Consider the following 12,741-nt stretch of genomic DNA (forward strand, 5'->3'; position numbering starts at 1 on the left):
ATAATATAAGTGGTCCAACTTCGCAAAATGGGGTCATAAAAAGACAAAAGTGCAGAATTTTCATTTCGCATCCCTGTAGTCTTCGCAAAATGGAAAATTTTACCCAGTTTCGCATTTGGGGTAAATTTTTTTGAGAAATTGGAATATTTTCAAACTTTTTTTCTTAAAAAAAACACATTGTCTTCGTCTAAGAGAGGGAGAAAAACGATTAGGGTTTATAAGGGAAATACTTCATGGCAGTGGGATTTATAGCAGAGTTTATAAGGTGGAGAGAACAAACACACGTCTGCTATGAGATATTTTAATCAGCTGCAAATGCAACATTTAAAGGATATTTGTTGAAGCGTATTAGGATGAAAAGGTTTTAAATTTTGAATGACCATGAAATTAGGATTTTGCTGAGAAATATAAGGAATCAAAACAAATTTAAAATTTAATATTATTTTATTAATGGTTGTTTGTAATATTAGCTTAATCGTTTGTACGTCTTAAAAAAATAATATTATTATATTCAATCTATTTATAGAAATAGTTAGATTTCTTTTATAAGTAGTAAAGATAAAGATATATATATATTCAAATGAGAATATATTTAGGTTTGAAAACATTTGACAACTATTTTAGGTCTGCTTATTTATTTATAATTTATTAATTAAATAAAAAAACACCATACCCCACCGATCCCATTCCACCCCACTCACTCCATCAGATCTGTATCTCTCATCTTCTTTTCATGCCGGAGAACCAAAAGACCTCCACCCCCTGATATCCACGAGAATCACTGACCACCGGTGATTTCTCATAACCGCCAGACCGTATACACTCGTCCCCAAGTTGGAAACCACCACCCTGACTACCTTCGTCTCTTCTTGTTTCTCTAAGTTACTTGTCACCACCTCTCGTTTCACCAACTACCAGATGTGGATTCACCGGGTCTTAAGTAGAAGGCCACCAGATCTGGTTTCACCGCCCACCGTTGCCACCTTTGAGTCTGCCATCTCCGAGTTTAGATCTAATTTTAACATATTTCGCATAGGCGATGAAATGAATTCACTCCAAGGTTTCCAACAACTTTTGATTACAAGTATTAGACCGTCAATTTGTTGAATGAAAAGCAATGTCGTTAATCTGTGTCACTATACATGTCGTCAAAGTGATAGAAATATGTAGCGAAGGTGGGAACAAAGAGCAAAGGGAGTAGAGATTCAGTTTTGCGCTGTAGTGAAATTATGGAGCTGGGGATGTCGAAACCGATGGTTGTTAGGGTTTCTAGATAACTGGCAATGACAGTTCCATTGTTGAAACTCGAAGCAGAAGAGTTGAATATCTAGCTTTGTCGGAGAAGAAAGCTTCGTCGAAGGAGGGGGTTATCAGAGAAGAAGATGTTGTCGAAAAAGTAATATGTCGCCTGTTTTGGAACGTGCGTTCCTATTGCGTGTGTGTGCTAAGAGGTGAGACAATTCTTTATTTTGACTTTTCAATATTACCAATTAGGTTAAATTTTATTTGGACTAATAAATAATGGAGAAGTTTTGGGATAATGTTAATGGGTTAAGTACTTGTTTTAATAAGTTGAAAGTTATATCCAATTAAACCCTCCTTATTTCAAGTGGATCGGTGTTTACATCTAAAATGAAACTATTTGTTTATTTAATGGTATTAAATATTTAATTACACCATATTTTTGTATCATTGAAAATGAGAGAAGGATCTCCAAAAAGATTCATTTAATCTACGTTTATTTATGATATTACTTATTTAAATATATCAAATTGATTAATTGTTTTAAGTTTTTTTTCTAAATATTTGTTAAATAGTTTTATGTAATATGAATATCTGTTACTCTTAAATTTATGAAATTTATTTCTTGTATATTTTATAATTATGCAAAATTAAGAAACTATCATAACTTTTTTCATAAAAAAAAGATTGATAATATGGAAGAAAATATTGTACAAGTACAAGAAATGAATTTTATACAAAAACACATGCATCATATTTATATAGAATTTACAACATGAGCCAATATCAAATAATATTGGTGTATTATATGGATTATGGCTTAATTAAGTAGATCGAAATAAATACCAAGGATATTGACAAAAGGATACATATATGTATGAAAGAATAAATCGAAATGGCCAAAATCAAATATTGTTCATATAAAACATGTGATTAAATACATACAATCACATGTGATTATACAATATTTGAGAACAATTTTGGGCCTGTTAATCACATGTGATTATATACACTAGAACAATTAATGAATCAAAACGTAAAAACAAATCTTTTTCCATGTTAATCATATGTGATTAAATACTATATAATAAATTTTTATTAAATACATGTAAAACATATCAAAAATGATAAGGTAAAATTTGATGGGTTCTAGGCATAAGAACAATCCTATGTGCTTATACAAACCCTAATGCTTGAATCTAGGTTTCTCTATTGTACATGCAATGAATCCAAGACTTGCAACAGTAGATCTAACATGTATAATTCGAAATTTACATTATAAGAACAGATCTAAGTGTTTACCTCTTTCAAATTGCTTGGAATCCTTTGAATCTTATTGATCTTGAGCTTAGAGTCACAATTGTAACTCCTCTAATGGTTCATAAACCCCACAAGCAAGAAGGATATTAAGAGAGAGGAGGAAGAACACTAAAAATAGGCCCTAGGGTTTCTTTTGGAGTCAAGCATCCGAAAAGTGCATCCAAGGCTCTCTATTTATAGTGTAGGCTGCTAGGGTTTCAGTCTAAACCCTAATGGACAACTTAGTCACCAAGCAGCCCATAGAACCTTCTAGATTAGGGCCCTTGGATGAAAATATGATGGATCCCCATCATAATTTCGTTTCCCCCTTAGTCCATTAGGTTTCCCAGCCTAAAACTCAACTATCATACATTTGATAGTTTATGCCTCTTTATTTAATTAATCTCTTTTAGTTACCAAATTAATTCCTAATTAATTTATGACCAATACTAATTAAATAAACATGATTTCTCTTTTAATATATTATTCTTATAATATATTAATAAACCATAATATCCTCTCACTTTCTTAAATAACCTTGTCAAGTTGCTTTAGTGAAGGCAACCCAAAAGGACCATGCATAACCGGGTCAAGTACATACCAAATACAGTTACAGACTTAGACACTAATCCAACAAAATTTTCATTTTTAATATATCATCAAACATTCATTTATCTTTTATTCAAACATTTAAAAGTATTCTAGAGTAAAACAGTTATCAGAGTAAAATCTTAAAATCACGAATTGCGGAAAAATACTGGTGTATGCGATTAAGTCGGTCCCTTCCCCTTTAAACCAGAAGTACCTGAAACCATAAACCACAAACTGTAAGCACAAAGCTTAGTGAGTTCCCCAAATACTACATACCATACATATCATACGAGCCATACATATCATGCATATCCAACAATCAATAGAAAGTGATATGTGCAAATCATAGTCTTGCCATTATGCCACGAGCCGTATCGTGGTCTTCCCTGCTAGGCCGGAGGCCAAAACTATGGGTCTTATAGAAAAGTGTGAGGACCCACCTCCTGGTCTTCCATGCAAGCATCACAAAGACAACTAGCATACAATCTACAACTACTTAACTAATTAGCTGCCAAAGTTCAGACTCTTGTCTTGCATACAGATTGCCAAGGGCCACCCCCTGGTCTTCCTACAATACTCAAACCAAATGGGCGAACATTGGTGCCTTCGACCCATAGAGCAGTGAGGAGACTCACCTTGACAGTTGAACCCTTAAATAAATCCCTAACTACTGATCCGCTAAAATCCACGTGTTATCAAACAAATAACACCTAATTAAAAATTGGCTTCCAAACCAAAACCAAAACCAAATAATCCATCTATGAGGTTAAAAGACCATTTTACCCCTCTCCTAGATTGGACCAACACTAAGACCTAAACTCCCAATCATAAAGGCCCACAAACCAACAACCATCCAAAGCCCACTATGGCCTAAATTTCCAAATTGGGCCAAAACCCTTACATGGGCCTTACCCTAAAGCTCATTAACATTTCCCCAATCCAAACAGTTAGATATATAAAAAAAAAAAATTCACATGCATGGAAATAGAATGCAAAAACTTTAAACTAGAACAAAGAGGAAAAATATTTCTGGGTTTTATAGGTTTTAAAATGCAGAATGCAAGAAAAAATGAAAATAAGGCTAATTTTTTTGTTTTTTTTTTTTAATATGCATGAATATGAACATGAAAATGCATGGATATATCCTAATGTACAACGCTACCCCTCCCTAAGCTTAAACATAAGCATCGCCCCCCCCCCCCCCCCGCGATGCTTGGAGAGGGTGGAACAACCTATTACTGAGGAGGAGGAGGAGGAGGAGGATACCCGGAGTTTCGGTTCCAAGCCCAAAAACCTCCTCCTCGTGCTTACGCTTACGCTCTTCATCCTGAGCATATTGAGTGGTGAAGGAGGAAAAACTTTGGGTTAGGCTCGTGGGGTCTTGATGGTAGGAGTCAAGGTGGGTTTGAATCGAATAGAATTGATCCATGTATTGTTGGTGGTATGACGGGAGTGTATTACCATGGGATGAGTTGGCACCACCCATGGGAGGAGAATTTTGTGGTGTCGCGTCGCCACCCTCATCATCATCATCACTTTCTTCACCATCCTCATCTTCCTCACCGGAAGAGGAGACGGGGAAAAATTAGGGCGTGATTTTCCAATAGGTGAAGTTGGTAGGACGCTTGAGGCAAGGATGTTCCGTTTTTTGGTGTGATGATGAGCCTTGGGTCGTGGTTTTGGCCCACGGTCCAATTATGATTTCCGTTCTCCATCCGAAACATTCTCATAAACTCGAGTACTGTTGTGGTGAGGTAGGGCTCACCGGGCAGAGGTTGGTGATTTTCGTGATATGGGGTCCGGACCGGAGCACTTTTGGCAAAAAAACTGACAATACCACCACAATAGATTTTTTCGGATCATGATGTGTTGAGGCGGGCGAGCTTGTAGCAAAGGAATAAGCCATAGTGAAGAATGAGGTTATCATCCGGGTGGGCCATAGCATAAAGTATTTTTAGTTCAAGAGCGCTAATGGTGCTTCGCTCTTCTCTAGGGACGACAAGCGAAGCAATAATCCAATGAGCCACTTTCATTACAGGATGAATGATAGATGAGGATTTAGCATAACTTGAGACATAGGGATATTGATGTGTAAGGTCAATCCACCACGTAATATCAATGTATCTTGGAATCGGGTCATTGGGGCCAAAAGTGTTTTCTGTGGGGGCCCCAACAATGGCATTGATTTGGCCTAGGGACAGGGCATAATCATGGTTCATGAGCCGGAAATTTAGGACAACGTGGTCCAAATAGAATAAGGACAAGAACTAGGTTGTTGGAACTTTATAGTTGAGCTCATGGACCTGCAACGACCCTTACCAACCAATGTTCCGGAACAAAGTGTGGACTTGGTTATAGATGTGCAACTCATGGAGAGATGGCACATGCGCAATTTTTTGAATAGTATAAGTGCGCTAAAGAAAGGCCTCAAGTTTGACAACTTAAATTAGGCCAAGACAAACTACACACCATGTGCCGAATCTGGTGGAGGTGGTGGTGGTGGTGATGGAGTCCTACGACGACGGGTCGACAATTTAGTGTGCCTAGGTCGTTTAGATTGCTCGCCTTCCATGTACAAAATTTTGGGGCAAAAAGTCAACCGGTCAAAAAAAAGTCAACTGTTGACGGGTCCAACCAACACGAGTTTGGCAAACAAAAATTCGCGGGAAGCTCAGTTTTTGAATGATTTCCAAGTGATTGTCAAGTCCAATATGACAACAAATGCATGCAATTTGAACTTAAAAACACAAAACCCACAAGTGAAGAATCGGAAAGATTGTACCGAATCGTTGGTGTAAATGCATTGTTGTTGGTGAGAAATTGCTCTTCAACCTCCCTAAGCTTGCCTACATGAAGATTTAAGTACAAAAACAACAAAAATCTTAGTAATTTTCGGACCTAGGGTTTGTCAAAACACTCAAATCCACCATGAAAGTGCAAGAAAATGGTGTGTGAGATGTACGAGATGAAGTGTAGAAGATGAAAATCAAACATCTTTGAAGATTTAAGCCAAAATTGGTGAAGAATCAAGGGATTTTGAAGAAAAACCGAGCATCGGGGTTTCGTGGGAGAGAGAGGTTGTTTTGGGAAGTGTTTGTGGGTAAATGAGGTAAAAACCTGATTTTAAATCTTAAAACTCATCCGGCCTACTGTATGAACACGATCCATGTTCATTCAGGTTAAAATCAGCTACGGAGAAATTCGATAGCAAAAATCTAAAATTTCGTAGATAAAGCTGAATAATTACGGAATTCGCTGTGCAATTTATCAATTAGACTCCGTAGTTATATTTCTTGTAGCAAAATATTTAGCTACAAAATTATAATTCCGTAACAATTTTGTTATGACAGTTTCTATGACATCTATTTCGTTGCAATTAGAGTTCCATAGCAAATTCCATAGCTATTGTTCTATAGCAAAATCTGTAGCCGTCTTATCCGTAGCAAATTCTATAACCGTCTGTTTTGTAATAAATTTCATAGCCATCTGTTCCGTAGCGTGTTCCGTAGCCGTCTGTTCCGTAGCGAATTCCGTAGTCGTCTGTTCCGTAGCGAATTCCATAGCCGTTTGTTCCATAGCGAATTCCTTAGTCGTCTGTTCCGTAGCAAATTTTGTAGTCGTCTGTTCTGTAGCGAATTTCGTAGGTGTTTGTTCAACAACAATTTTGTAGTTGTTTGTCTTGTAGCAATAGGTCCCAACGCAAATTCGGTATGGTAAATTTTTCAACAAAACTCAATTTTCCAATTATAATATTCATAAAAACATATAAAATATAGTAAATATAAATTTAATAGTTACATCAATTTTATAGATATATGATATCATTGAAAATTCTTCTACAATGTTTTCTAATCATTAAAACTGAATATTAATCACAAATATAGTCAAACAGTTTAGATTTAAACCGCCACGTACACACAATAGATGATTTCTCTCATGGCATCTCGTCATACAGAAGTCTAGCAGATAAAAATCTTTATTATATCTAGCTTCCTGCATGGATTTGATTAAAACTTCCTGAAAAATTGAAATGGAATTATAAAAACTTGTTGGGGGTGAGAATACTTCTTATAAAAACAATCGAATGGAATACGAAGCATGCCTCTCTTTGCTTATCTCACATGAATGATCCATTCAAATCCCGCAAAACCTCCATTATGTCATTGAAAGTCACCTTGTGATTATAATCTGAGTTGTATACTTTGAAAATCCTGTAAGATGATGTGTTTACAAGTGTTGGATCATATAAAAAGATTTCACTAAAACTTCAAGTAATGGAAAATTATAAAACTTTTAAAGTTTCTTTGACTATTGAAAAGATGATAGTACATGTATAAATCTTTAGATCAGATGGAAATTAAGTCTAAAAACAAAGGACTCGGGCATATTGTTTCTTAGTTTCAATCAATGTAAGAATTACAAGATCCCTAAATATATGATTGTGATTAAAGCTTGCGTTTAATCTTCTAAGGCATGCTTGCTTTAGGATTAAAAGCTGACAAGATTATCACAAAGTCCTTAAAGTTCAAACCATCCACCATCTTAAGCAATCTCTGTAAAGAACCATAAAGAAAAAGGCAGGCAAATCGTCAAACACCTTCTAGGAATCCCAAAATATCATAAAGTTGAAACCGAGTTCTAAACCCAAAGAATTTTCGATAAAACAAATCATCATGAAAACTTTATATGTAACATGTGGGGGCACCATGTAGGATTGCATGGTTATTCACACCTGCTTTGTGATCCTCGGCATCCCAGTCACAAACTAGAGGGGCATATCGAGATTTAAACATGCCATTGAAAAGTTCAATGAATCTCAAAGGATCTAGGAGTTTTCAATACATTTAAAACTTAATCTGTTTTTTCGTTTCTCATGGTGGAAAATTAGTGAATCGTCATTCACTTACCTTCAAATGTTCTACAATTTGGGTTACGGCATCCCTCTCCCGAGTTGTGGAATATTGTGTTGGGTCCTAGCCTTAGTATATCATTTGGGTGATTTACTAAGGGCTCAATAAACCAACTAACTTGAATTTGTTTTCTCCCGTTTTGTAGATGTCAAAGTATGAAAATCATGGTCTTCCTAAATTTCAAGAAAAAGGTGTTCCTGCTAAAAATAAGCTATTCCGCTGTTCAAGTGAAGAATCAAGGTGGACTAGTTTGGTTTCACTTCCTCCTCCTCCTCCCGTTGTTCTTCCTAACCCACAAGATCGCAGAATTGAAAGGTTCAATGTCACTAAAGCCCTATTGGCAATGAAACATGAAGATGGTAAGCCCGTGTGTGCCCACGTTCTAGGAATGAAATCACACATCGATAGGTTGATTATGTTGGGTGCATCATTCCCTGGTAAGTTGGCTGTGGACTGGGTTCTGCAGTCACTCCCTGAATCATATAATGAGTTCAAAAGAAAGTATTATATGATGCATCATGACGCAAACCTCATTGACCTAACTTACATGCTTATTGCTGCTAAATCTGAAATGATTTGGCAAAGCAATGGAGCATATTTGTTGGGAAAGTCAACAAACCATGCTTTCGAGGACGTTCTAGGAGAACCGAACTGCGTTTGTTGCCAAGTGAAAGGGCGTTGGATACAAGTCTGCCCTAAGAGCCTGAAGAATCCAGAATATGGGAGAGTCAAAGAGTATGGATGTGCTTCAGGTAAAATCCACTATCTAACTCCATTAAGTTCCTATTCATTGATTCTTAATACATAATGTGATAAGATTGCATTTGAATGTTTTGCAGGATCAGTGAAAAGAGAGGAAGCTTGATTGAAAAGCAAGATGAGTCTGATCACGAAGAGATGGATCTCAATCACATGGATTCGAAGATTAGATTTTGAGCTTAGAAAGTTATGATAGAGTTGTTAGGAATATTTGATTACATAGTTTTTCAGTTGATTTTGCGTTGTAAGAACAAATGTTTTCCGCTGCTTTTATAAATAAAATAATTTTTTGTTTGACGTATTTATTTATTTCCTTGCAATGAAATCGTTATGAAAAATTGATGTTTGCATATTTCTACAACGAATGGATGTGATTCTTAATTATGTTATTTGTGAAAAAGTCAAGAATTTACCAAATAGGGAAAGTTTCTCATCGCCCAAGTTTCAATTGAATAGAAACTTGGAATCATACAACAAGTATTTCATGATGAATGAGAAGTTTCATAGACTAATTTGTTGACAAAGTGTCAAGTGAAAGACTAGGAGATCAAGTACATAAGGTTGTGTGTTGATCAAGTCCACCACAAGAGTGACAAAGATATTCGTCATGATTTACTAAAGGTTTAGTGGATATAATTATACTTATAAGATTAAGTATAATTTCGAGTTGATTTGAAAGAGATTAAATCAATAGCAGAACGAATAAGAAGAATCAAGTAGGCAGAAAGATAAAAGTTTCTTTATTCTAAAAAGAAGGGAGAGTACCTTTTATTATGTTTTTATGATAATTATTAATGATTAAGAACCATGTCTCAATTAATCCTCTAAGTAAGTCTTAGTACAATTGTATGTCTGAGAAGAGGAATCAAGAATTGAAGAAATGGTTAAATCAAGAAGTCAATCATACTTCGTTCCAAAACAAGTCTTAGAGTTAAGATTGTGACATTGAGTGATAAGTCTAAAGAAGGTTTATAACACTCATCAAATGTGGAATTTGGAAAAGTTTTTTTTATTCTTGCACATTTGGAATTGGAAAGTTGTGATGTCTTGGACAAAGACCAACTATGACCAATTTTGTGAAGTGTCTTGATAAAAAAAAACTACACTAACTATTGAATATTTGTTTGTTAATAAATGTTTATTGACAAGAGAATCTTATATGTCAAGGAGTTAGTGGGAGTCTTAATGGTCTTAAAAAGGTTAAATAACTAACCAATAATAAACCTTATTGATCATCACTAGCACACGAGTTGAGGTCTACAACCTATCGTGTTGACGCTATTTTGTTTCTGTGCCATTCCGATTGAGTTAATTATGCATATGAGTTCTATGAGTTCTCATTTGAATGCATAAAAGGCAAGCACCTTGATCAATGAAAAGTACATTGATAGGAAAGGGTGAGCTGCTTAACTACTTGGAAGACATGGTGGGCACTCGTGTTACCATAAGGCAAGAAATCAAAATTCTGAGTGTTCGGTCCATATGAGTTTGGATTTGTCGCAAACTTTGGTTTTGACAAATTCGCATGGATAGAAACACATACACCGTTGAAATCTAAGTGTCATAAGATCCCCTCCTTCATGAAAATGACTGTGAGGAAATGCTTTCACTAAGAGAGATTTTAAGAAAATAGTGATTGTGAAATTGTATTCTCGAATTCGAATATGGTCACGGTATCCCTTTCCATGATTCGAATTGTGAGATTTGACAATTAGTATGAATTGTTTAGACACATATATGAGCTATCTAAGGCAAATGTGTATAAGACTAAGAAGCTTGATAAAAGATTATCGAAGTATTAGGTATTAGAAATATGAACTTAAGAAATTCAATAGATATTGTTTTTCTGGAAGTTAAGTTGTTTTCTGAATACATGTCAAAGCTAGTGGGAGCATAAGTGTTATGCTATTATAATCATCATGATAGTGGGAGCATAAATGTTATACTTGTATGATTATTAAGACAAGTATTGCATGTTAGCAATATTAATTATAGAAAACAAGAGTTATACTTTGCAAAGTTGTAAGGATTGAATAGTTGTTTTGCTATAATTATGGGAGAGAATATTATGCTTCATTTCAAAAACTAAAGGCTTAGGTTGTGGAATGTTAATAAACTTAGTCAAGGATACATAGTGTGTTCTTAAATTTCGATTATGATTACGGCTTTCCTCTCATAGTTTGAATTATAAGAACATAACACATAAAATATTATGACAGAAGATTGATAAAGTATCAAATCTTTATGTAAGACATTATGCATCGTGACCCATATGCTTCAGATATAGGATTGATTGCAAGTGCTATAATATTTGACCATTCTAAAATTTTCCAAATGTCTAGCGCATTTAGAGGGAAAAAGGACAAGAATCGGTTTTAACTAAGATAATCAAACAACTATCAAAGGACGATCCAAAGCTTGCTAAGGATTGGTCGTTTGTGAGTAGTTGGAAGTATGATATTGGATGGAGCATATCGACATTATTATGAATAGATAATATTCTATTAAGAATGAGTTGTCATATGGTAAGTATGGAAAGGTTTCCATATTGGGAGTTGGATATTGAGAATCTATGTCTAGATTAGAAACTTTTATGCAAAAGGATGATCAAAGGAATGTACTTTGAGTGAGAGACATCACATCTATGGAATTGTCTTGTAACAATTTCCGATAGAGAGCTTTGTAATTCATTGGCAATAGTCATTGTGACCTTAGTACAGTGACATTACAAAAGGATCATTGCATAAAATGTTAGAATCTAACATATTCTATAAGTGGCAAGAATTTGATATTCTTACACTTGTGTTAAGGATTGGGAGTTGTGAAATGAGTATGATTGGAAATGTGCTCAATTGATCTATTCCACAAAGTAAGGACCGTAGGTTAGCATTGTGTGCATGCTAAGAGCAATGGACAAGTGTAGTAATAATTCTAGTAAGAAGTTGATTACCCGAAACAACAAATAATGAGTAATCAATATGGTGATTAAATAAAATGTTTTATTTATACCCAGAGTTTGGGTCCATATGGGATTAGTATCATTCTTGTGTTTCACTTTGCATGTTTTGACTTCCTGAATAATTAAATTGGTTCAGAACAGTCAAATTATTCGAACGGACCACAGTCATTCATATGTTGGAAGTAGGTATGAATGAAGACTGTCGTGAATTGGTGTGCGGATTGTCTAAAGAGTATTAGACATAAGAAAATGTTTGTTGCAACGTTCATGAGTGCTTATGAATATGATTTAAGCATTGGATTAAACCCACGCTCACTTGGATCACTTCATGAATGTATCACGAGTGATTGGTGAGACGATAACATATTATATTCTTGAAACCGAGATGTGTGAGTTGTATCTTGCGAGTCGGTTGCACATTGATAATATGTAAACGCACCAGTAACTTGGTGTTATAAAACATATTGTTGTGCGTAATTCGGTAAGTGAGTGCAAGCGAGCATTGAGTCAAAGTTTATCCGTTCCTTTTATCCAAAGTAGGATAAAAGCGATATCTTTGGGCCCCTCGATGATTTAGTGATGGCACCTAAGCGCTTAGCCGAGCCGGGACTAATTTGATATGATCAATTGTAGTCTGTTGTCAGTCGTCATAAATCGGAAGTCGGGAAATAGTATAGAGAAAATGATTAGAATTTATGTCTTATATCTATACGATATCTAGAATGGAGGAATATATAATCCTTTATATAAATGACACGCGTATCTGATAAGATCAGAGTTGACAGTAGCTTTGGAAAGCTACAATTGCATATCAGGATCTGAAGTCATGCGCATAATAGTTATTGGACTTATCCAAGTGGGAGACTATTGGATTAGTGTCTAAGTTCATAATTATTTTGGTATGTACTTGAACCGATAGTGTATGGTCCTTTTGGGTTGCCTTCACCAAAGCAACTTGATAGGATGAATTATGGAGAGAAA

The 12,741-nt window shown here is 35.3% G+C and overlaps 1 protein-coding gene across 1 annotated transcript; it reads left to right on the plus strand.

Annotated features, from left to right (window-relative positions):
* Positions 1-687: 687 nt before the first annotated feature.
* Positions 688-9,133, plus strand: LOC145014180 (uncharacterized). The gene is made up of 3 exons (XM_078972551.1): positions 688-1,451; positions 8,188-8,794; positions 8,882-9,133. Exons 2-3 carry the CDS (start codon positions 8,188-8,190, stop codon positions 8,905-8,907), a joined length of 633 nt encoding a protein of 210 aa, XP_078828677.1. The 5' UTR covers positions 688-1,451; the 3' UTR covers positions 8,908-9,133.
* Positions 9,134-12,741: the final 3,608 nt, after the last annotated feature.

This window comes from Lactuca saligna, chromosome 9 (genome assembly GCF_052625555.1).
Source record: "Lactuca saligna cultivar CGN05327 chromosome 9, ASM5262555v1, whole genome shotgun sequence".
In the NCBI taxonomy this organism is placed as follows: domain Eukaryota; kingdom Viridiplantae; phylum Streptophyta; class Magnoliopsida; order Asterales; family Asteraceae; genus Lactuca; species Lactuca saligna.

Coding starts and splice junctions, on each gene's coding strand:
- LOC145014180 (XM_078972551.1), top strand. CDS start 8,188: ATGTCAAAGTATGAAAATCATGGTCTTCCTAAATTTCAAGAAAAAGGT. Junction 8,795..8,881: donor AGAGTATGGATGTGCTTCAG/GTAAAATCCACT, acceptor AATGTTTTGCAG/GATCAGTGAAAAGAGAGGAA.